Genomic DNA, 26855 nt, shown 5'->3' on the forward strand with positions numbered 1-26855 from the left:
AGACTGGCAGGGCACGAATCCTGCTAGTCCACTTCTCCAGTCACATCCACAGTGACTGAGCTGAATGCTAGAATTAGGATATCAGTCTAGGCTTAGCTGTCCTGTCTGTCTCCTGATATAAACTCAGCAATAAAAGAAACGTCCTCTCACTGTCAACTGTGTTTATTTTCAGCAAACGTGTAAATATTTGTATGAACATAAGATTCAACAACTGGGACAAACTGAACAAGTTCCACAGACATGTGACTAACAAAAATTGAATAATGTGTCCCTGAACAAAGGGGGTGGGTGGGGGGATCAAAATCAAAAGTCTGTCAGTATCTGGTGTGGCCACCAGCTGCATTATGTACTGCAGTGCATCTCCTCCTCATGGACTGCATCAGATTTGCCAGTTCTTGCTGTGAGATGTTACCCCACTCTTTCACCAAGGCACCTGCAAGTTCGCGGACATTTCTGGGGTGAAAGGCCCTAGCTCTCACCCTCTGATCCAACAGGTCCCAGACGTGCTCAATGGGATTGAGATCCGGGCTCTTCGCCGGACATGGCAGAACACTGACATTCCTGTCTTGCAGGGAATCATGCACAGAACGAGCAGTATGGCTGGTGGCATTGTCATGCTGGAGGGTCATGTCAGGATGAGCCTGCAGGAAGGGTACCACATGAGGGAGGAGGATGTCTTCCCTGTAACGCACAGCTTTGAGATTTCCTGCAATGACAACAAGTTCAGTCCGATGATGCTGTGACACACCACCCCAGACCAAATCGATCCCGCTCCAGAATACAGGCCTCGGTGTAACGCTCATTCCTCCAACGATAAACGCAAATCCGACCATCACCCCTTGTGAGACAACCGTGACTCGTCAGTGAAGAGCACTTTTTGCCAGTCCTGTCTGGTGCAGTGACGGTGGGTTTGTGCCCATAAGCGACGTTGTTGCCGGTGATGTCTGGTGAAGACCTGCCTTACAACAGGCCTTCAAGCCTTCGGTACAGCCTCTCCGCAATAGGCTGAGAGTCTGAGCACTGATGAAGGACTTGTGCGTTCCTTGTGTAACTCAGGCAGTTGTTTCCATCCTGTACCTGTCCTGCAGGTGTGATGTTCGGATGTACCTGTGCAGGTGTTGTTACACGTGGTCTGCCACTGCGAGGACGATCAGCTGTCCGTCCTGTCTCCCTGTAGCGCTGTCTTAGGCGTCTCACAGTATGGACATTGCAATTTATTACCTTTATCCTGACCACATCTGCAGTCCTCATGCCTCCTTGCAACATGCCTAAGGCACGTTCACACAGATGAGCATGGACCCTGGGCATCTTTCCTTTGGTCTATTTCAGTCTGTAGAAAAGCATCTAGTGTCCTACGTTTTCATAACTGTGACCTTAATTGCCTACCGTCTGTAAGCTGTTAGTGTCTTAACGACCATTCCACAGGTGCATGTTCATTAATTGTTTATGGTTCATTGATCAAGCATGGGAACAGTGTTTAAACTTTTTCAATGGAGATCTGTGAAGTTATTTGGATTTTTACGAATGATATTTCCTGAGAAAGGGGCGTTTTTTCTTTTTTTGCTGAGTTGATATTCATGTACTGGACCCCTGGTTCCAGAACTAACTGAAGTGAAGGTTGAGGAGTGAAGATAACAGATTCCACAGCATTCTGGATCTGCGGGGTGAGGGGCCTAATGTGTTGGTAGAGAGCGGGAGTCCACTGCCCTGTGTGTGGTGCTGTCTTAGGGAGTGAGTGAGGGCCCGGTGCAGCAGCTAGGTGGAGTGAGCACCTATGGGACCTGGCACCAGGTGAAGTAGAGACCACAACTTTGACCTTCATATTGATTGATTGCCCTGATGCAGAAAATGCTAATTGAGGATGGGGCTTCTTGCAGACGGATAATGTGAGCAGCGTACTAAGGGGAGAGGGAGGAGGTATGAACTTGAATAATACACCATTGAGAAGCCTGACTGCATCTGTGGTTGGCCACTCACCATCTTGTAGGACCACAAATTATGAAATCATGTCGTGACAAACATCCCCTCAGCCAATTTCATTCCCAACGCCTTGTCAACATTTGCTGCATCACATGACGTAAGTCTGTCACAACTACGCAGAACCAACTCATTTAGGGCCGTTAATATTACTGCCACCTACATTTGCCACATATCGTGATTGTGTCTTACATCATTACTGTTATCCCAACAGATTCTCTTCATTCATGGAGTACATGTGGGCCACAGCAACCCACCATGTAACTGGCCCAGTTTCACAAATACTTTATGAAAGAATACAATCTGTTGAAAGGCTTTATTTGAATGATCGGCGTGGAGCTTGTGGTGGCCTCTGCAGTAGCAGCAGCGTTTCACAAATAGAAACCCCCCTGCCTATGCAACCTCATTTCGCTGCCTCTTTTTAGGATTATCTAGCACATAGCGAGAGGCTCTTCACAATAGGCATAAAATACACTAGACTACATGTTTTAGCCTGGAGAAAATGGAGTTTCATTTTTCACTGCCGTAGATGTAATTATCTAATTAAAGTGAATCAGCCTTGATCAATACTGTGGACAGGGGGCCATAAAATACTACCTGGTCGGCATTGGAGCCTGAAGATGTGCAGTAAAACATGAGGCGCTGTGAAATATTTCCATAATGGACATAATGTAACAGTGGTGTGTGTTATCCCATCTGTGAAATAGGCCTGTGAAATAAATCTTCTGTTATAACAGTAGTCCATAGTCTAAGCCCTCCGTTGGAGATAAAAACAATTCTAAATCCCATTATCAAATGAGGTTTCTTTGGGGCGTATTTGTTTTAAACAAGTCTGAATGAGTCAGTGAACGACTGAGGAATGTTCAGTACTCCTTTAGTTAATAGACAGCAGTGAAGGAGACGTGAACAGTGTGTACAGCAGGATGGAGAGAGAGAATAGTGCTTAGCCCTTTTTTATTATGCTGACTAGTGGGCAAGAAAAACAATTAGAAAGTAAATGGATGAATGTTTACGAGAGCATGGAACCTACTTTACTATCTCTGCACCAACTGGCCCAACGCTCTTAACCACTAGGCTACCTGCCACCCATAGTTCAGTCTCCTCTCCCCCCTCTGCTATTCTCTGCATAATAAATTATTTTCATGCATCTGAAATGGCACCCTATTCCCTAGTGCACTGCTTTAGATTCGAGCCGCTGTGTATAGTGCACTATGTAAGGAATAGTGTGCCATTTCAGACATAGCCATTTAAGTTAATCACATGGTGCTTCAGGGGAAAAGACTGAGTCATGTTATGTGTTGTAGAGACAGGAACATCCTGGATATGGACGGAGGCCCGCTGTGTTTACTCATAACTTTTGTGGTTGTTGTGTAAATAATGCATTGGCCTCTATTACCAGGTGTGTGTGTGTGTGTGTGTGTGTGTGTGTACTATCCTATCATATGGCTAATAATAACACAAAAGTCAGCTTGGATAACAGAGATTAAATCACCACTGTTTTATTGATGCATCCATGTGTCTTACACCATCTTTCTGTCTCATTTCCTCTCTCCAGCATCAAGTTACTGGCCGTCCAAGACCTGGTAGATCGGGAGGCCCTTGACAAGGTACAGTGTAGCAGACCCTTACTTCACCTACTAGATAAAACACCTTTTCTTATTGATTTGGGGAGTAAAGCTGTGTGCACCTATTAGTCCACCAGTACAGATCATCTTTATGTTTGTGATAATTATGAGATGGTCTTGACAATAAAAACATGTAGCGATCCTCCCTCGATTGCTGTCTCTCTCACCCACTTAACCTTCTGTTCTTTCTCAATTAAGCATAATTCTCTTTCTCCCTCTCCTCTCTCTCACTCACACAGCTGTTACTAAAAGTCTGCTCCAGCACTGATATAAACACCAATATCATCTAGACACTGGCCAACATTTTACTTGTAAACACACAAATGATCTTCAGACTAGATCTGATCTGTTATCTATACGTCTATCCCTTTAACTGAGTGCATATTCACCAAACATCACCGTCCTATTGCTTCGTTATTGTACATCAGGCAGCCCCTAGATATGACCTTCTGATTCTGTCCACAGCCACATTCTCCTGACCTCATTACCAAAGTAGAGCACAGATGTGCATAGAGAACCCCTAATGGGTTGATGACATCACATCCAGTAATGGAGAAGCAGGTATTTTAGTGGTATACAGCAGCATACCAGGGCAGTGTCCCCCATCTCTATCTCCTCGCACTCGTAAAGAAGACACCCTCTCTCCACACCTACCGTAGCAACTACTGACTTATTTATAGTGGTGAAAGCACAGGAGAGTGGCTTCACAGTTCACACTCTAAATGTTTGCCTTGAAATAGAACATAGTTTACACCGAGGGGGGGAGAGAGACCGTATGTGATGTGCTCCTGGAGAGAGAACTAGGTCGGCAGAGCTGCTGTCTCTGAGAGAGTTACAGAGAGAAAGGTCCTCTCTAAAGAGAGGGATTGATAGTTTCTCTCTAAAGAGAGGGATTGATAGTTTCTCTCTAAAGAGAGGAGGGAAGAGAGCTGAAAGGAAAATACAGGCGGAAGTAAGGGGGGTTGCTCTATGAAGAGAAATTATCCATCGATTCCTCTTTCCGCTCGTCTTCCACATATACAATGTTCTCTATCTCTGCAGTGCAGGCAGTCAGTGAGTCATGAAGTCTGAACGGTTCTGATTTCACACCATGTCCAAACCCAAAGGCTACGCAGTCACTGCTCTAACATCACATCTGTCCTCCTTGTCTTATTCCCCAAACGAATTCAGCAACTCCCTGTAGGGATTCTTTAACTCTCCAATGGAATTCCACAAATTGAATGTTAGATCAAATTCCAAAACAGAAATGACTTTATTTTTCCACCTTTATTTAACCAGGTAGGCCAGTTGAGAACAAGTTCTCATTTACAACTGCGACCTGGCCAAGAGAGCAAAGCAGTGTGACAAAAAAAAAAAACTGAGTTACACATAGAAAAGTCTATATACAGTGTGTGCAAATGTAGTAAGATTAGGGAGGGAAGGCAATAAATAGGCCATGGTGGTTTCAAAACTTCCAGTTGAGAGTCCCCCCCCCCCCCCCCTATAATCAGACACATTCTTGCAAATGTATTACAAATAAAAAAACGGATAGCTTATTTACATAAGTATTCAGACCCTTTTGCTATTGAGCTCAGGTGCATCCGGTTTCCATTGATCATGCTTGATGTTTCTACAACTTGATTAGAGTCCACCTGTGAGAAATTCAAATGATTGTTAATGATTTAGAAAGGCACACACCTGTCTATATAAGGTCTCACCGTTGACACTGCATGTGAGAACAAAAACCAAGTCATGAAGTCGAAGGAATTGTCCGTAGAGCTCTGAGAAAGGATTGTATCAAGGCACAGATCTGGGGAAGGGCACCAAAAAATTTCTGCAGCATTGAAGGTCCCCAAGAACACAGTGGCCTCCATTTTTAAATGTCCCCAAGAACACAGTGGCCTCCATTTTTAAATGGAAGTAATTTGGAACTACCAAGACTGAGCAATCGGGGGAGAAGGGCCTTGGTCAGGGAGGTGACCAAGAACCCAATGGTCACTCTGACAGAGCTCCAGAGTTCCTCCATGGAGATGGTTGACCTTCTGGAAGGTTCTTCCATCTCTGCAGCTTTCCACCTTTATGGGAAAGTGGCCAGAAGGAAACCACTCTTCAGTAAAAGGCACATGACAGCCCACTTTGAGTTTGCCAAAAGGCACCTAAAGGACTCATGAACCATGAGAATGAAGATTCACTGGTCTGATTGAACTATTTGGCCTGAATGCCAAGTGTCACATCTGGAGGAAACCTGGCACCATCCCTACGATGAAGCATGGGGGTGGTATCATGCTGTGGGATGTTTTTCAGTAGCAGGGACTGGGAGGCTAGTCAGGATTGAGGGAAAGATGTACAGAGAGATGCTTGATAACCTGCTCCAGAGCTCGCAGGACCTCAGACTGGGGCAACAATTCACTTTTCAACAGGACAATGACCTTAAGCACACAGCCAAGACAATGCAGGAGTGGCTTCGGGACAAGTCTCTGAATGTCTTTGGCCCAGCAAGAGCCCGGACTTGAACCCAATCAATCATCTCTGGAGAGACCTGAAAATAGCTGTGCAGCGACGCTCCCCATCCAACCTGACAGAGCTTGAGAGAATCTGCAGAGAAGAATGGGAGAAACTCTCCAAATAAAGGTGTGCCACGCTTGTAGCGTCAAACCCAAGAAGACTCCAGGCTGTAATCGCTGATTGAGCAGCTGCCTCCAGGGGTGATGGCACTACTACTGGACAAACCCCCAACACAAATACATTATTTGATTGGCTTTCTATCTGTCATTTGTTTACCTTTAATCTCTGCAAATATGGTCAACACATCTTATGAGGTGTCCATCTGTGATGCAGCATGACACACCAGACACTATGACCAAAGCAGCAGTTTGAGTTGGCGTATTTACTGACCGTTGACATTTTTCACTGTTTAGTCACTCTAAGCATGTAGCAGTCTTGGTCACTGTTTTCTTGTTCTGTTTTGTAGTTAAGGAACCTTCTGTGGTTTATGGTGAATTACTGAGCAATGATTCCTTTTCCCCTAAAAGATTACTCTTGGTGTTCTTCTAGTTGTTTACCAGGCTTTGCTAGTGTAAGCTTCAGAACAACTTGACTGTGTCAGCCTGAGTTTTATTAGGGCTGAGGCTGACTGGCAGTAGGGACTTTCACATACACATTTCTTAGCCCAGTGCTAGCATTAAACCTAGGTTAAATCTGACCAAGGTGACTTACCCTTGTTTCACACAAGCACTTGTTAACCCTGGGCTAACCAAACAACAATCAGTAGTAGAGTAACATGGTGGAGGTAACCATCATCTAGTCAGTTGTTTACATCACAACACACTCCCACACATTTCCTTTTTTCTTTCCCTCAGACTAGTACTGTATTTATCTATTGTGTAACAGTAGTGAAACGTGATAGTGGCGTGGATTTGCGATGCTTCCTTATTTCCATGACAACAAGTAACTATCTGGAATAAAGCACTCACTGCTGCTAAAACATCCAATGTCTCCATGGTGACCAGGTAGTGTTTTATGGCCCCCTGTCCGCAGTATTGATCAAGGCTGATTAACTTTAATTCGGGCTGCCCCCCTTTTGAAGGCCATTTGATCAACCAGGGGGATGGCTCAGTCAGTCTCAACTTACTGTTGCGAGTTACAATAGGTGCTATTTTGAAATTTGATTGTGCATTAAGTTTTTCTCTTATGTCAGTCACTGATAGTCAGTTAGTCCATGTCAACTAAATATATTTTGATTGGTAAATTAGTCTATCTAAACTTGTAGTATTCATGGATGAATAACTGCCAAGGGGGGGCCACCATAGATTTGTTTGTTTGTTGTCAGTGACTAAGATGTCATTAAAATCTGCAAACATTTCTCTCCGCCCTACGGCAAAATGTGTAGAATTGCAGGAAACTTGCTTTCAGACCAAAAAGAAATGACACAACATGAACTCTACAACGTAAAAGGAGTTTTCTATGGTGGGGTATGGTGGCGCAACTGCCACCCGCAGTTCCGATTTTCTTTTGTGGCCCCCACCCCATCAGAGTTTCCCATCATTGTGCTAGATTAGTGGTTTCCAAACTTTTTTATAGTCCTGTACCCCTTCAAACATTCAACCTCCAGCTACGTACCCCCTCTAGCACCAGGGTCAGCGCACTCTCAAATGTTGTTTTTTGCCATCATTGTAAGCCTACTACACACACTATACAATACATTTATTAAACATAAGAACGAGTGTGAGTTTTTGTCACAACCTGGCCCGTGGGAAGTGACAAAGAGCTCTTATAGGACCAGGGCACAAATAATAATAATAATCCATAATTTTTCTCTTTATTTAACCATCTTACATATAAAACCTTATTTGTTCATCAAATCGTCACTCGCTCTGAGACCTTGAAGTAGTTGTTCCCCTTGCTTTGCAAAGGCCGCGGCTTTTGTGGAGCGATAGGTAATGATGCTTCGAGGGTGGCTGTTGTCGATGTGTGCAGAGGGTCCCTGGTTCGAGCCCAGGTTGGGGAGAGGAGAGGGACGGAAGCTATACTGTTACACCTGTATTTAGTTTTCATGCTAGTGAGGGCCGAGAATCCACTCTCACATAGGTACGTGGTTGCAAAGGGCATCCATGTCTTAACAGCGCGATTTGCCAAGACAGGATACTCTGACCGCAGCCCAATCCAGAAATCTGGCACTGGCTTTTGATTTATATTACATTCTCAGAGAACAACTTATTGCGATTTTGATGAGGCTCTCTTGTTCAGATATCAGTAAGTGGACTGGAGGCAGGGCATGAAATGGATAATGAATCCAGGTGTTTGTCATTCGTTTCGAGAGTACCTGTGTAATTGTGCACCCAGACACTCCGGTGCTCTGACAATTTCACATTGTCCGTGAGCTTGATGTCATTTGCACACCAAAAAATCATACAATGATGGAAAGACCTGCGTGTTGTCCTTGTTAATGCAGACAGAAGCATTCTCCAACTTCTTAATCATAGCCTCAATTATGTCCCACACATTGAATATAGTTGCGGAGAGTCCCTGTAATCCTAGATTCAGATCATTCAGGCAAGGAAAAAACATCACTCAAACTCTGTATCATGTAAGCGGTCAGACAAGGGAAAATTATGGTCAGTAAAAACTTTAAGCTCGTCTCTCAGTTTAAAAAAACGTGTCAATACTTTGCCCCTTGATAACCAGCGCACTTCTTTCTGTATGTTGTAAAAGCATTAAATGGTCATTCAGGGGCCTTGCTTTAACAAAGTTAACCATTTTCACTTTATTGTCCCAAACGTCTTTCAATCTGTCAGGCATTCCCTTGGCAGCAAGAGCCTCTCGGCGGATGCTGCAGTGGACCCAAGTGGTGTCGGGAGCAACTGCTTGCACGCGTGTTACCACTCCACTGTGTCTCCCTGTCATGGATTTTGCACCATCAGTACAGATACCAACACATCTTGACCACCAAAGTCAATTTGATGTCACAAAGCTGTCCAGTACTTTAAACATATCCTCTCGTGTTGTCCTGGTTTGCAGAAGAGGATGTCTTCCTTAATTTACCCCCCATAAATGTAACGAACATATACCAGGAGCTGTGCCAGGCCCGCCACGTCTGTTGACTCATCCAGCTGTAACACATTTAATTCACTGGCTTGTATGCAAAGCAGTAATTGTTTCAAAACATCTCCTGCCATGTCACTGATGCATCGTGAAACAGTGTTGTTTGATGAAAACATTGTCTGTATAGTGGGGTTTTTTGGGCCTTTTTCCCCAGCATTGTCCCAGCCATATCCACGGCAGCAGGAAGAATTAAGTCCTCCACAATAGGATGGGGCTTGCCTGTACTAGCCACTCGGTAACTCACCATATAAGACGCTTCTAGACCCTTTCTATTAATGGTATCTGTTGCTTTTATACGTCTTACTACTTACTATACATGTTTTACTATTTTTCAAATTGTCATGTTTCTAAATGTCTGCGCAAGAGGGAAGGTTTCCAGTGAGAGAGTAACGGTTAATGTGATTGGATGTTAATTATTTGACTAGGCTACCTGTATTTGACATTGTTATTTCGCTGAACACCAGATGGTTTAATTTTATTTTTGACTGTGAAACAAGGCTACTCAGGCGAGGGAGGGAAAAACCCTCATCCAAATGTATAGCCCCTTTGGAAAATATAAATGTACTGTTTGAAAATGTGAAGGGTAAAAAAATGATGTGAATCCCATTTTTATTTTGCATTGCCCCGACAGTATTGCTTACCCCAGTTTGGGAATAGCTGTGCTAGATGATTACATTCACAGGTCTCGGGAGCTGTGCCAAGGCCTCCTCTATACCCACGTCTTGGTTGAATTATGGCTGTGTGTTTATTGTTCCTGGGTAGAGCTGCCTTCCATCCATCCTCATATCTCCCTCCACTTCTGTCGGATCCAGGCATCATGGCAATAGTAAATCCTGCTTGCTTTCTTCCGGCTGCCATTTTTAAACTTTTGTTATTAGCATCATTTATGGTGGGCTACTTGTCGCTGTGTCAGACTGAGTTGGTTCTTGACATTAATGAGGCCGACAGGAGAGGACGATGGGGTATTTATTGATGGTAGTCACACTGCGTTAAAGACCCTCTGCTTTTCTGGTTCCCCATAGGGAAGCTCTCCCTCCGGGACTTATAGTAGACCTGGTAGCAGCTCAGCCAGGAAGAGAAGGACTTTCTCCCATTCCATCGTTGACAAACTGCAGTGATCTTTCACACGTTTCAACACTAATGGTGTCTGGTGCACCATTACATTTGGTCACTTCCTTTTTCTGAGTCTATTTCCTGTAGAATACGGTACTACTTGAGGTAATTTCAAATGGTATAATTTTGGTTTAAAGGTATCATTTGAGGAGACATTTCAGTTATATCTTTCACTTCATACTAAAACAGTGCTCATTTATTTGTAAGTATTTTAAATATCTTCTGTGGCTATTTTAAGAACCGATCGTAGAGGATAAATAAACAGAGACAAAAATAGTGTTGACTGTAGTTGTGATGCACTGCTCTGTGTAGTCATACACACCCTACATCTATTGCAATGCCCACTTCATTCAAATGGAATGATGAGAATGTAGAATGACTAGTACACTATTTCAATGGTCGACTGTCAGGTGTTGTGTAATAATACGTACTCCTCTATTGTGTTGCAGTTCTGTGTGGAACTGAACCAGGGCTCGTTGGACAGCGTGCGGAAGTGGAGAGGACCACGGGGAGTCTGGAAGAGTACCGTCTCTGAGAAACCCACAGGACTGTTCAACAAGGTAGGGGTACTGATTACATCACTGCACTAAAAAATGTTTTCTTTCCCATTCTGTCGGTCTTTCTTGCTTCTCTTTTTCCAACTCTCTCCCGCTCTGTTTCCCCCCCAACCCCTCTCTCACATCCCATCTGAAACAGACCACCCATCTCAATAGTTCACACAGCCAAGATGTAAACACAGCCATTATCAGTAAAACATTTACTAACCCTATACACTCTTGAACAACCTTTCTACACTCATTAAACAGAACCAACTAAGGGGTTGTTGTCGATGACCAGACTTAATAACCCCACCCACTTTGCCAAAGCACAACCCCACACCACTAGAGGGATATCTTCAACCACCAACTTACCATCCTGAGACAAGGCCGAGTATAGCCCACAAAGATCTCCACCACGGCACAACCCAAGGGGGGGCGCCAACCCAGACAGGAAGATCACATCAGTGACTCAACCCACTCAAGTGACGCACCCCTCCTAGGGACGGCATGAAAGAGCACCAGTAAGCCAGTGACTCAGCCCCTGTAATAGGGTTAGAGGCAGAAAATCCCATTGGAAAGAGGGGAACCGGCCAGGCAGAGAGCGCAAGGGCAATTCGTTGCTCCAGATCCTTTCCGTTCATCTTCACACTCCTGGGCCAGACTACAGTCAATCATATGACCCACTGAAGAGATGAGTCTTCAGAAAATACTTAAAGATTGAGCCCGAGTTTGCGTCTCTCACATGGGTAGGCAGACCATTCCATAAAAATGGAGCTCTATAGGAGAAAGCCCTGCCTCCAGCTGTTTGCTTAGAAATTCTAGGGACAATTAGGAGGCCTGCGTCTTGTGACTGTAGCGTATTTGTAGGTATGTACGGCAGGACCAAATCAGAGCGGTAGGTAGGAGCAAGCCCATGTAATGATTTGTAGGTTAGCAGTAAAACCTTGAAATCAGCCCTTGCCTTGACAGGAAGCCAATGTAGGGAGGCTAGCACTGGATTCTAGCAGCCGTATTTAACACTAACTGAAGTTTATTTAGTGCTTTATCCGGGTAGCCGGAAAGTTGAGCATTGCAGTAGTCTAACCTAGAAGTAATTTTTCTGCATCATTTTTGGACAAAGTTTCTGATTTTTGAAATGTTACGTAGATGTTTAAAAACTGTCCTTGAAACAGTCTTGATATGTTCGTCAAAAGAGAGATCAGGGTCCAGAGTAACGCCGAGGTCCTTCACAGTTTTATTTGAGACGACTGTAGAACCATTAAGATTAATTTTCAGATTCATCAGAAGATCTCTTTGTTTCTTGGGACCTAGAACAAGCATCTCTGTTTTGTCCCGAGTTTAAAAGTAGAAAGTTTGCAGCCATCCACTTCCTTATGTCTGAAACACAGGCTTCTAGCGAGGGACAATTTTTTGGGCTTCACCATGTTTCATTGAAATGTACAGCTGTGTGTCATCCACATAGCAGTGAAAGTTATCATTTATGTTTTCGAATGACATCCCCAAGAGGTAAAATATAGAGGTAAAATATAACATAGTAGGGCCAAGCACAGGAAGCAGCTCTTTCTGTAGTTTAGTTGGTATAGGGTCCAGTATGCAGCTTGAAGGTTTAGAGGCCATGATTATTTTCATCATTGTGTCAAGAGATATAGTACTAAAACACTTGAGTCTCTCTCTTGATCCTAGGTCCTGCCAGAGTTGTGCAGACTCAGGACAACTCGTCTTTAAATACGCAGATTTAAAGAGGAGTCCGTAATTTGCTTTCTAATAATCGTGATCTTTTCTCAAAGAAGTTCATGAATTTATTACTGCTGAAGTGAAAGTCATCCTCACTTGGGGAATGCTACTTTTTAGTTAGCTTTGCGACAGTATCAAAAATCAATTTCAGATTGTTCTTATTTTCCTCAATTAAGTTGGAAAAATAGGATGATCGAGCAGCAGTAAGGGCTCTTCGATACTGCACGGTACAGAGCCTCCCAGCTCTGTCCTCTAGTACTGTCAGCCTCCCAGCCCTGTCCTCCCCTCTGTCCTCTAGTACTGTCAGCCTCCCAGCCCTGTCCTCCCCTCTGTCCTCTAGTACTGTCAGCCTCCCAGCCCTGTCCTCCCCTCTGTCCTCTAGTACGGTCAGCCTCCCAGCCCTGTCCTCCCCTCTGTCCTCTAGTACGGCCAGCCTCCCAGCCCTGTCCTCCCCTCTGTCCTCTAGTACGGTCAGCCTCCCAGCCCTGTCCTCCCCTCTGTCCTCTAGTACGGTCAGCCTCCCAGCCCTGTCCTCCCCTCTGTCCTCTAGTACGGTCAGCCTCCCAGCCCTGTCCTCCCCTCTGTCCTCTAGTACGGTCAGCCTCCCAGCCCTGTCCTCCCCTCTGTCCTCTAGTACGGTCAGCCTCCCAGCCCTGTCCTCCCCTCTGTCCTCTAGTACGGTCAGCCTCCCAGCCCTGTCCTCCCCTCTGTCCTCTAGTACGGTCAGCCTCCCAGCCCTGTCCTCCCCTCTGTCCTCTAGTACGGTCAGCCTCCCAGCCCTGTCCTCCCCTCTGTCCTCTAGTACGGTCAGCCTCCCAGCCCTGTCCTCCCCTCTGTCCTCTAGTACGGTCAGCCTCCCATCCCTGTCCTCCCCTCTGTCCTCTAGTACGGTCAGCCTCCCAGCCCGGTCCTCCCCTCTGTCCTCTAGTACGGTCAGCCTCCCAGCCCGGTCCTCCCCTCTGTCCTCTAGTACGGTCAGCCTCCCAGCCCTGTCCTCCCCTCTGTCCTCTAGTACGGTCAGCCTCCCAGCCCTGTCCTCCCCTCTGTCCTCTAGTACGGTCAGCCTCCCAGCCCTGTCCTCCCCTCTGTCCTCTAGTACGGTCAGCCTCCCAGCCCTGTCCTCCCCTCTGTCCTCTAGTACGGTCAGCCTCCCAGCCCTGTCCTCCCCTCTGTCCTCTAGTACGGTCAGCCTCCCAGCCTGGTCCTCCCCTCTGTCCTCTAGTACGGTCAGCCTCCCAGCCTGGTCCTCCCCTCTGTCCTCTAGTACGGTCAGCCTCCCAGCCCTGTCCTCTAGTACGGTCAGCCTCCCAGCCCTGTCCTCCCCTCTGTCCTCTAGTACGGTCAGCCTCCCAGCCCTGTCCTCCCCTCTGTCCTCTAGTACGGTCAGCCTCCCAGCCCTGTCCTCCCCTCTGTCCTCTAGTACGGTCAGCCTCCCAGCCTGGTCCTCCCCTCTGTCCTCTAGTACGGTCAGCCTCCCAGCCCTGTCCTCTAGTACGGTCAGCCTCCCAGCCCTGTCCTCCCCTCTGTCCTCTAGTACGGTCAGCCTCCCAGCCCTGTCCTCCCCTCTGTCCTCTAGTACGGTCAGCCTCCCAGCCCTGTCCTCCCCTCTGTCCTCTAGTACGGTCAGCCTCCCAGCCCTGTCCTCCCCTCTGTCCTCTAGTACGGTCAGCCTCCCAGCCCTGTCCTCCCCTCTGTCCTCTAGTACGGTCAGCCTCCCAGCCCGGTCCTCCCCTCTGTCCTCTAGTACGGTCAGCCTCCCAGCCCGGTCCTCCCCTCTGTCCTCTAGTACGGTCAGCCTCCCAGCCCTGTCCTCCCCTCTGTCCTCTAGTACTGTCAGCCTCCCAGCCCGGTCCTCCCCTCTGTCCTCTAGTACTGTCAGCCTCCCAGCCCGGTCCTCCCCTCTGTCCTCTAGTACTGTCAGCCTCCCAGCCCGGTCCTCCCCTCTGTCCTCTAGTACTGTCAGCCTCCCAGCCCGGTCCTCCCCTCTGTCCTCTAGTACTGTCAGCCTCCCAGCCCGGTCCTCCCCTCTGTCCTCTAGTACTGTCAGCCTCCCAGCCCTGTCCTCCCCTCTGTCCTCTAGTACGGTCAGCCTCCCAGCCCGGTCCTCCCCTCTGTCCTCTAGTACGGTCAGCCTCCCAGCCCTGTCCTCCCCTCTGTCCTCTAGTACGGTCAGCCTCCCAGCCTGGTCCTCCCCTCTGTCCTCTAGTACGGTCAGCCTCCCAGCCCTGTCCTCCCCTCTGTCCTCTAGTACGGTCAGCCTCCCAGCCCTGTCCTGTCCTCTAGTACGGTCAGCCTCCCAGCCCTGTCCTGTCCTCTGTCCTCTAGTACGGTCAGCCTCCCAGCCGCCCTGTCCTCTAGTACGGTCAGCCTCCCAGCCGCCCTGTCCTCTAGTACGGTCAGCCTCCCAGCCGCCCTGTCCTCTAGTACTGTCAGCCTCCCAGCCGCCCTGTCCTCTAGTACTGTCAGACTCCCAGCCGCCCTGTCCTCTAGTACTGTCAGCCTGTGTGATATAGTATAGAGAATAGAGGCTGAGCTCTGTCCTCTTGTACTGTCAGCCTGTGTGATATAGATATAGTATAGAGGCTAGAGACTGAGCTCTGTCTTGTAGTACTGTCAGCCTGTGTGATATAGATATAGTATAGAGGCTAGAGACTGAGCTCTGTCTTGTAGTACTGTCAGCCTGTGTGATATAGATATAGTATAGAGGCTAGAGGCTGAGCTCTGGCTTTGAGAAGTTCAATGCAGACTGAGTTGACTCCAATACTGGTTCAAGGGCATCCTGGAAGTTGAGCTAGTGTTCTTTATTCCTCTCTGACTCCCTGAGGGAAGGGAGGATGTTATTTGTCTGACTGTGTCTCCTGTTGTCCTCTCTCCTCCAGGGAGTCAGTTATTCTGGGTTCCTGTGGGACAGCTCTTCTGGGATTGACCTGAAAGATGCTTCGGTCCTGGAGAGTCCTGTCGTCAACGGCAACGGGATGCACCCCCACCCCCGGCCATATCTTGCCCACTTTTATGTAAGTCAACAAGGAGTGTGTGTTTGGTTGGAACTCCCTAAACTGATATTACAAATAGAACGCATGAGTCATTTTATTGCCCCTATCAAAACCATTATAACCATATAATGTCCTGCCAGAGAGACTAACATCATTTTAATGGTTAATATGTGACTAGGTTGGATCGTTGGAGATGACAATGGTCAATGTCCACATGAGTGCTGGGGCTTGGGAGTCCAACTGTAGGAACCACACCTCTGAGGAAGTCAAGGCCCACAGACTGACCTCCAGGATCCAGGACACACTAAAAGGTCAGTAGCTGAAGGTCACCCTATTCTGTCTTTACTAACCTTACGTCCTCTTCCTTTATTCTTACCATCTTTCTCTTCAGTGGTTTAATGTTTTAGTTGAATTGACCTAGTTACAAAGCTAATGTAGCTACATTGCTAATGTCCATCTGTGGTTCATCTGTGTGACAGCTCAGAAGGGCCTGGTGTTGTTGGGCGACTTTGGCCTGCCCCCCCAGAGCAGTGAGCTGGACCAGCTGAGGAAGGAGAGGCTGAGCCCACTGGTGCCCCCCAACATGTTCACCAACATCAGCACCCGCTCCCCCAAGGGCTCCCTCTGTCTGGACAACATCTGGGTCAGCAAGTCACTGAAGAAGATCTACGCAGGTACGTCTGTTTGATGTCTACTGATGTAACTGTGTGTCGGTGTAACTAGAAATGGTTTGAACGCTACATATTCTAACTGCATTAACATACTAATCTAACCATTGGCACATGAATGCTAGACTTGAATTTGTCTGTTAGTGTTATGAGCTTGGCTATGGAGTGATTTTAGTGCCACCAGGAATTGAATCTGAATGTGTTACCCTCTGACCTGTCTATCTCCATGTGTGTGCTGCCCCCTGCAGGACACTGCCTGGTGGTGCGAGAGGGCCTGACCAACCCCTGGATACCTGACAACTGGTCGTGGGGCGGGGTGGTGTCCGACCATTGTCCTGTCATGGCCGAGTTCTACGTGGACGTGGCACAGAAGGAGCTGAGAAACAGAGTTTCCGTGGTAGAGAGAGGAGAAAGTATGTCGAAACACGAGCGGTGACTGTGGCTCGCGGTCGCCACAGAGATACAGAAGGAAACTTGTGGCACGGTGGATGTGATATCAGACTGACTTGACTTTGCCCTGGACTGGATCCTGCTTTGGCCTGGATTTTGCAGTTTATCGAAGGGTGGATTTACCTGACGAATGTGAATTGAAGCACCGAGATTGCCTTTTTAGTTTCCTTTATCAATGTACAGTAGAGACTTATCATGACATTGTTTTGCAGTAAATAATTTAAAACTGATAGTGTGTTAGACATCCGTGTGCCAAAACATTTTTAAAATGTATATGAAATAAAAGGAAATGGACATTCCCTGTGCTCATCTTTGATATGAGATCCAACCACTAGAGCCCTAGCATGGTCATGTCTGTCAGTGTTATGAGCTTGGCTATGGAGTGATTTTAGTGCCACCAGGAATTGAATCTGAATGTGTTACCCTAATACTATACAAGCAAACACAACTATTGTGAATTTCTCATGATTTTGTTGTACTTGTGCCTGGGACCTACAGTGTATTTGGAAGGTATTCTTACCCCTTCCCTTTTTCCACATTTTGTTACGTTACAGCCTTATTCTAAAATTGCCGAGGAAAAAATTTAATTTAATCAATCTACACACGCTACCCCATAATGACAATCTACACACGCTACCCCATAATGACAATCTACACACGCTACCCCATCATGACAATCTACACACGCTACCCCATCATGACAATCTACACACGCTACCCCATCATGACAATCTACACACGCTACCCCATCATGACAATCTACACACGCTACCCCATCATGACAATCTACACACGCTACCCCATCATGACAATCTACACACGCTACCCCATCATGACAATCTACACACGCTACCCCATCATGACAGTCTACACACGCTACCCCATAATGACAATCTACACACGCTACCCCATCATGACAATCTACACACGCTACCCCATCATGACAGTCTACACACGCTACCCCATCATGACAATCTACACACGCTACCCCATCATGACAATCTACACACGCTACCCCATCATGACAATCTACACACGCTACCCCATCATGACAATCTACACACGCTACCCCATCATGACAATCTACACACGCTACCCCATCATGACAGTCTACACACGCTACCCCATAATGACAGTCTACACACGCTACCCCATAATGACAATCTACACACGCTACCCCATAATGACAATCTACACACGCTACCCCATAATGACAATCTACACACGCTACCCCATAATGACAATCTACACACGCTACCCCATAATGACAATCTACACACGCTACCCCATAATGACAATCTACACACGCTACCCCATAATGACAATCTACACACGCTACCCCATCATGACAATCTACACACGCTACCCCATAATGACAATCTACACACGCTACCCCATAATGACAATCTACACACGCTACCCCATAATGACAATCTACACACGCTACCCCATAATGACAATCTACACACGCTACCCCATAATGACAATCTACACACGCTACCCCATCATGACAATCTACACACGCTACCCCATCATGACAATCTACACACGCTACCCCATCATGACAATCTACACACGCTACCCCATCATGACAATCTACACACGCTACCCCATAATGACAATCTACACACGCTACCCCATCATGACAATCTACACACGCTACCCCATCATGACAATCTACACACGCTACCCCATCATGACAATCTACACACGCTACCCCATCATGACAATCTACACACGCTACCCCATCATGACAATCTACACACGCTACCCCATCATGACAATCTACACACGCTACCCCATCATGACAATCTACACACGCTGCCCCATCATGACAATCTACACACGCTACCCCATAATGACAATCTACACACGCTACCCCATCATGACAATCTACACACGCTACCCCATAATGACAGTCTACACACGCTACCCCATAATGACAATCTACACACGCTACCCCATCATGACAATCTACACACGCTACCCCATAATGACAAAGTGAAAACAGGCTTTTAGAATTGTTGCACATTTATTTTAAAAATTATATTATTTCCATAACTATTCAGACCCTATGAGACTCAATTGAGCTCAGGGTCATCCTGTTTCAATTGATCATCCTAGAGATGTTTCTATAACTTGAATGGAGTCCACCTGTGGACATCTCAATTGGACATGATTTGGAAAGGCACAGACCTGTCTGTAAAAGGCACATGACAGCCCACTTGGAGTTTGCCAAAAGGCACCTAAAAGACTCCGACCATGAGAAACAAGAATCTTTGGTCTGGTGAAACCAAGATTGAAATCTTTGACCTGAATGCTAAGCGTCACATCTGGAGGAAACCTGGCACCATCCCTACAGTTGTATGCTTTGCGGAGGTTTTTCAGCAGCAGGAGCTGGGAGACTAGTCAGGATCTAGGGAAAGATGAACGGAGCAAAGTACAGAGAGATCCTTGATGGAAAACCTGCTCAGGACCTCAGACTGGGGTGAAGGTTCACCTTCCAACAGGACAACGACCCTAAGCACACAGCCAGACCATGCAGGAGTGGCTTCGGGACAAGTCTCTGAATGTCTTTGAGTGGCCCAGCCAGAGCCCGGACTTGAACCCAATCGAACATCTCTGGAGAGACCTGAAAATAGCTGTGCAGCTACGCTCCCCATCCAACCTGACAGAGCTTGAGAGAATCTGCAGAGAAGAATGGGAGAAACTCCCCAAATAAAGGTGTGCCAAGCATGTAGCGTCAAACCCAAGAAGACTCCAGGCTGTAATCGCTGCCAAAGATGCTTCAACAAAGTACTGAGTAATTTGTTATATATTTGCAAAACAGTTTTTGCTTTGTCATTATGGGGTGTTGTGTGTAGATTGATGAAGGGACAGAATAATCAATTTTAGGATAAGGCTGTAATGTAACTAAATGTGGAAAAGGTCATGGGGTCTGAATACTTTTTGAATGCACTGTACATAACGTAGCTGTAGCCTATCGCTTGCACACTGATGCACAGTAATACTGGTACATTTGACTCTGTGAGGGAAATGGGAGGCTGGAGTTCAGCTGTTGAAGCCATTAAAAGTGGCTCTATTTAATTATGTAAACAGGCACTTAGTGTGTGTGTTGGAAGTGCGGCAATTTTTTTTTATACATTTTTTTTATTGAATATCCAAAACATACAATATACTTGCAGTGAAGCCGCTCAACAACTACACCACACCAGTCATCCAACAGACTCCAACAGACACACAGAAGCATCCAGGGTCAATGCCCTGCTAAAGGGCATGTCAACAGATCTCCCACAAGGCCAAAAATGGGGACCCAAACCCTCCAAGTTCCCCAATAGCTGCCCCTCAACCATCCGAGACCCCTCCCACAGTCCCCCCCACAAGAAAAATAATAAATTAAATGTATTATATTCCCCACCCCCAAGAACCCCCCCAGTGCTCCAACAACCAAGACAATTTACTAAAAAGACAAAGGAAAACAGAAAACAATGCAAAAAAACAATGGACATCAAGGACAACTGAAATCAAAACAGCAAGGTCAACTGTAGATGTTTGAGTGCATGTCTGGCACTATTTACATATGTGTGTATTAGAATGAGAGTGTGTGTATCTGCATGTGTACAAACACCTGCACTGCATCATCCTCAGGCAAACCAGCATTAGCTGTAAAAACACTGCCCCTCAGTGTCATTCAAACTGACTTTTTATTATGTTTTATTTTGACTTTATTTCTTATACTTTTATATTTGCCCATCATTCTATCTCCCGCCCAGCAACTCCACTCCCACCTGTCTCCAATTCCACATCCCAACCCTCAGCTTCCCTGAGCCCAACCCATCTCTCCTGGCCACCCTCTTCGGATTTCTACGCAACATATATCGTTCAACTATGCTGTGATGTTTAACGTACAATTTCAATCTATCTAATGAAACAGAATCCACAGACAGCGAGTTGAAGATAAATACCTTTACTAAGAGCATTAGTAATTGACTGACCCGGTTTCTCCAGATCTCCTAACAGTACTATATCTAGGGTCAATTTTAGATCTATGTTATGCATTTTCAGACATTCCTGAACCTGAGACCAGAAACAGGCTACCTGAGGGCAAAACCAAAATAAATGGTCTATTGATTCTGTATTCTCACAACAAAATCTGCAGAGCGTTGATGATTTTGCGCCCTAAATATTCAACATTTTGTTGGTGGCAAGAATTCTATATAATAATTTTAGCTGAAAAGCATGAAGTCTTGAATCTTTATATTTGGCAGAAAGAACAGTTCCCCATCTCCTCCCGCTGCCACCTGCCTCCTCCATTTCTGGGTTAATGCTGTAATAAATTGGTTGTACTCTTGGAATGAGCCGATCGTCCCATACAATTCTGATAACTCCATGAAAGACATAACTCTACCATTCCAATTGACAATATCATTTAAGAACAAAATACCCTTTTCAAACATCTTTCCCATAAATACAGGTATTTTATCAAACAGCACATTTGAGTTCAGCCATAATATTCGTTGTAATATTTGTTCTATCTTTTCCAGGAAATGAAATTGAAATTGTAGCCAGCTCTGCAATGCTTGTTTGAAAATGAGACATGGCAATCTGCACAAAGACAAAAAGGCCATTTTTAAACAATGGATGAGGTTTTCTTAGTAATCTACTTGAGAACCATTTACGGTTCAAGTAAAACCTTTGAATAAGTGAAGCTTTTAGAGAGAGGTTTAGTGCTTTTAAATGTAATACTCTCAACCCACCCAATTCATATTCATTATATAGATAGACACGCTTTATTTTGTCTGGTTTAGCATCCCAGATAAAGTGAAATATTTTTTGCTCATATGATTTGGAAACGAATCATCAGGAGTAGGCAGCTCCATAAGTAAATGAGTAAACTGAAGTGAGGCAACTTGACATGGAGCCCGGCAACCAATTACTAGCTCCTTCCAACACATTGTCTGTTCAGATGAAGATAGGATACAGTATGTAAACTCTCTCTCTCACACACACACACACACACACACACACATATCTCTGAACTACAGTGTTCAACCCCCTGACTAAATACATGTTAGAATCACCTTTGGCAGCGATTACAGCTGTGAGCCTTTCTGGGTAAGACTCTACGAGCTTTGCACACCTGGATTGTACAATATTTGCACATTATTGAAAAATATCTTCAAGTTCTGTCAAGTTTGTTGTTTATCATTGCTAGACAGCCTTTTTTATTTATTATTTATTTATTTATTTTACCTTTATTTAACCAGGTAGGCAAGTTGAGAACAAGTTCTCATTTACAATTGCGACCTGGCCAAGATAAAGCAAAGCAGTTCGACAGATAAAACGACACAGAGTTACACATGGAGTAAAAACAAACATACAGTCAATAATGCAGTATAAACAAGTCTATATACAATGTGAGCAAATGAGGTGAGAAGGGAGGTAAAGGCAAAAAAGGCCATGATGGCAAAGTAAATACAATATAGCAAGTAAAATACTGGAATGGTAGTTTTGCAATGGAAGAATGTGCAAAGTAGAAATAAAAAATAATGGGGTGCAAAGGAGAAAATAAATAAATAAATAAAAATTAAATACAGTTGGGAAAGAGGTAGTTGTTTGGGCTAAATTATAGGTGGGCTATGTACAGGTGCAGGTGCAGTAATCTGTGAGCTGCTCTGACAGTTGGTGCTTAAAGCTAGTGAGGGAGATAAGTGTTTTTTTAAAGTGTTGGCATAGATTTTCAAGCTGATTTAAGTCAAAACTCTAACTAGACCACTCAGGAACATCCAATGTCATCTTGGTAAGCAACTCCAGTTTATATTTGGCTCTGGGTTTTAGGTTATTGTCCTGCTGAAAGGTGAATCTGTCTCCCAGAGTCTGTTGGAAAGCAGACTGAACCAGGTTTAACTCCAGGATTTTGCCTGTGCTTAGCTCTGCTATTTATCCTAAAATAACAGGGGTGTAACTTTCACTGGGGACATGGGGACATTCTGAAATTGCATTTTTGCCCCTCACAGTTTTATCATTAGAATGTGATACAAAACAAAGCTGCGGTGTGCTTTAGGACCATGCGGACGCCTCCGAGCGGTCGGGTAGGCTGTTTGGAGTGTTTATCCAACAGGATTTTTTTTAAATGCCCCCTCTCCCACTTCTAAAACCGAAGTTGCACCCTGTGAAAATGTCTCCCTAGTTCTTGCCAATGACAAGTATACCCATATCATGATGCAGCCACTTACAGATAATTGTATGTGTGGGGTACAGAAAGTCATAAAAAAATCATGTTAAGCACATTTTTATTCCTGAATAGATATAGGCTTGCCATAACAAAGGAGTTGAATACTTATTGACTCAAGACGTTTCAGCTTTTCATTTTCATTTATTTGTTAAAAAAAATATAAAAACATACTTCCACTTTGACATTATGGGGTGTTGTGTGTCAGCCAGTGACACGATTCTTAAAACAAAAGGCTACCTAAGGCAAAAACAAAAGGTGGGTGGGCATATAATTTGATCTAGCAACCCAAAGGTTGTGTGTTCAAAACTCGTCATGGACAACTTTAGTATTTGAGCTAATTAGCAACTTTTCAACTACTTTTTAGCTACTTTGCTAAAAAGGACATCCAGCCAACTTGACACAACTGTGGGAAGGATTGGAGCCAACATGGGCCAGCATCCCTGTGGAACACTTTCGACACCTTGTAGAGTCCATGTGTCCACGAAGTGAGGCTGTTCTGAGGGCAAAAGGGGGAGTGCAACTCGATATTAGGAAGGTGTTCTTAATGTTTTGTAAATGCAGTGTATATCATAACCATTGCACCTGTTCTGGCTATGATGAGTTCATATTTCTGAAGTAGCCATACAACAAATTACCATGAGCATCTCTCATTTAATTGGGCCTATTAGATAGGCTATTATAATTTCAATGTTTTGCTCTATGCACCCGAAAGGGAGCTAGGTTTATAACATATAGTAGAATAGTAGTAGTAAAGTAGAACAGGTGAACAGACAGTTGATATTTTGCATTGAAGTGTGTTGGCTACCACTATAAATAGGCCTACTATAGTTTACATTTTTTTCAGAGTAGACAAAGTTTCAGAATTTGCGGACATTGCAGCATATTTAGGTCAGACAGGCCTACAGCAAAAGTCACTGAAAAAAAAAAACATTTTGCCAACACTTCCAAAGACATTTGATCAAGTTCTTCATTGATATTTCCTTTAGGTACACTGTCTTGGCCTAATTCAAATACTTCCAAAGTATACAGCAAATAAGGGTGTTATTATCACGATAAAAGGTTAATTCAGGCTGAGTTATGATGCTTATTCAAGCGCATGCAGTTTTCCGATAGGTGTGATTTATACCGGGAAACGTGTGTATGTATGGTGTTTGCCAAATGTATAAATCTCAATATTTTTGTACGTGCACATTCTTTTCAGAAATAGTGCATGCAGATATTTCTTGTCAAATATATGCAACGGCGATGACTACCCCTGATGACTTGGTCACGATGCGTCAGCACAATCTCCCTCCTCTTCCTTACTACCTCGCTGTGCTCTCTTTATCTCTCTCGCTGTCTCTGATCACTTTCACAATCAGACAGAAAAACCGGGTAATAACCTCCCTTGTTATTATTTTAAAACCAGACAGACAGACAATGGTGACATTTAACCGATCAAAGCTGCTCTGTAAAAGCCTCAGAAACAGAGACTGTTTTTCGTACAAGTGATCTTCTGCAACCCGCTAACTTTGATTTCTTCCTTTTTATTCATGTTGAGTTTAGGGATAGTGATGGAATGTAACCTCTTAACAGAGGTTAGAGAAGTGGGTTTGAATCCTAGGGCTGACTGTTATTATAACACTTCAATACCCACATAAAAAAATACTATAGTATTCAGTGTAGTGTTCTTGCAGAATTTACTGTAGTATTCACTGTAGTCTGCAAAACACTACAGTGGATACTGTAGTATTTACTGTAGTGTACTGTAGTATTTACAGTTAACTATGGTATAAATACTGTGGTAAAAGACAACTGTAGAATATACTATAGTAATTAATGTAGTGTGTTTGTGTATTGTAGTATACTGTAGTATTTACTGTAGTGTTTTTGTTTTATTATCTTTGACATAGAAGTGGAGGCTTTCTTCTTCAGGAAACATACTGGAGAAATACTAAAATAACACATTTTCCATAACCTGTAGGTAGGTAGGACTGGGGTCGGAACAGATAGTTGAGAGCTTCTGCCCTTTTCTATAATCTGTAGGGAACACAATATATGGTCTAAACAGAGCATGTAGGTTTCTCACTTGTTGGTGGCTCAAACTGTGATATGGGGGAAGGGAATTGGCAGGGTATATGCAAATTAAACACTAGTATTTACTATTTAAAAGTGCAGTGTTTTTTCAGACCTTATTGTCGTATTTAGTAGTTTTTTTGCAGATAGCACTGTAGTATTTACTATAGTATTCTACAGTATACAACATTCTATAGTAAGTACTACAATACACATGATCGATGGATCCTATCGATCAGAGTATTCTTATCAGTATCCTAAAAAAGTAGACCTGGCTTTCCAACCAGATGATTAATGTGAAAATACGGACTATTCATCGCTGAGGTTCCTATTTTGGAAGCTGGGACATCCTGAATGTAAGTGTGACTGGAAAGTGTCGAGCTCTGCTCTTGCGACAGCTTATCTGTTTCAGTTCAGCCAAGTTCTTCTTTCAGTGGCACATGTCGGAGTGAACTGTGCTTGGGGGATGTTACATCCTCTGTTGCTATGGTGACATCACTGTCAACATCATGTATTACAGGATGAGGAAGTTCAGAAGGAACCTTCGGTCTGTGATGTCATGTATACAAGCATATCCTCACTAAGAGTGTGGTTATTATTGGTCAATACTGGCTCTGTCACATTAGGATGGTGTTTAAAGTAAAATGCACCTTTTATAATGTTCATAATTCTTCTTTCATCATTGGTGTATAATGTTGGGAGTTGAGTTGCCGCTTTCTTCCGTTTTTTTAAGTGATTTCACATATCATAGTCTAATCATTTCACTGCCGAATAGAGCTATGGAGAAAGTAGTGGATGGGACTGCCCTCTAGCGGTGAAAGATGTGGACTGCAGAGGCCTCCTCTCATTGAGCCCACCCACTCATCAGCTGTCACACCTGTCCTACAAACATTTAACCCACTCCTACCAGACAAGCTTCAAAAACAAAATGGCTCTGTGAAATATTTATGGTTGGCTTCCAAGCCATGTGACACACGCACTAACAAAATAAAAACTGACTCAGAATGTTTAGAAACTTGGCTTTTGACATTGTCTTGTGTAAAAAATAGAATCTCATAGATTTATCATCTGGTTTCCATGTTAAAATGGTTCCATTATTCCATTATGATTCCATTATTAGTAGTATAACACAGCCAGGTCAAGCTCGACCGATAGACGATAAACATCAGTGAAGGCTGCTGAGGGGATGACGGCTCATAATAATGGCTGAAATGGAGTCAATGGAATGGTATCAAACACATGGTTTCTATGTGGTGGATACCATGCCACTGACTCCATTCCAGCCATTATTATGAGCCGTCATCCCCTCAGCAGCCTTCACTGGTGTTTATCGTCTATCGGTCTATCTCATAATAATGGCTGAAATGGAGTCAATGGAATGGTATCAAACACATGGTTTCTATGTGGTGGATACCATGCCACTGACTCCATTCCAGCCATTATTATGAGCCGTCCTCCCCTCAGCAGCCTCCACTGATAAACACCCATATCTAACCATATAAAACACCTCCTGACCAGCCCCCACTATGAAGTTGTCTCCTCGAGTAGGACAATCACCTATCCATTTAACAAATCAGGGCACACCAGTAGAAAAACATTCTGGAACAGAAAATTAAAACAAGCATTTCTTATTGGACAAGTTCAGATAGTACCTCCCTGTTTCAGCCTGTTTTCTTCCATTTCATGCCTAGTGAATACAACACAGGTTCTATGGAGCAGAGTGACCGCCCAGGACAAGAGGCCCTGTTCTTGTTGGTGATCCGTGTAGACAGAGGCCTATTGTCCAGCATGTCAGTACTTGTAGGTGCCAATAAACACAGAGCCACAATGGAGTCAAGTCTCACAGCGAAACCTGAGATGAATGAAGTGACAAGGTGACTGCAACA

General features: G+C 44.7%; 1 protein-coding gene across 1 annotated transcript in view; it reads left to right on the plus strand.

Moving 5' to 3' along the window:
• Positions 1-16978, plus strand: part of LOC109903480 (endonuclease/exonuclease/phosphatase family domain-containing protein 1) — a 37572-nt gene extending 20594 nt beyond the window's left edge. Inside the window, exons 2-7 of the mRNA XM_020500228.2 lie at positions 3533-3584; positions 10745-10855; positions 15448-15582; positions 15740-15872; positions 16041-16235; positions 16478-16978. Coding sequence (XP_020355817.1) covers positions 3533-3584; positions 10745-10855; positions 15448-15582; positions 15740-15872; positions 16041-16235; positions 16478-16665 — 814 coding nt within the window. The 3' untranslated portion in view covers positions 16666-16978. The remainder of the gene's footprint in view (positions 1-3532; positions 3585-10744; positions 10856-15447; positions 15583-15739; positions 15873-16040; positions 16236-16477) is intronic.
• Positions 16979-26855: the final 9877 nt, after the last annotated feature.

This window comes from Oncorhynchus kisutch, linkage group LG14, assembly GCF_002021735.2.
Source record: "Oncorhynchus kisutch isolate 150728-3 linkage group LG14, Okis_V2, whole genome shotgun sequence".
Taxonomy (NCBI): domain Eukaryota; kingdom Metazoa; phylum Chordata; class Actinopteri; order Salmoniformes; family Salmonidae; genus Oncorhynchus; species Oncorhynchus kisutch.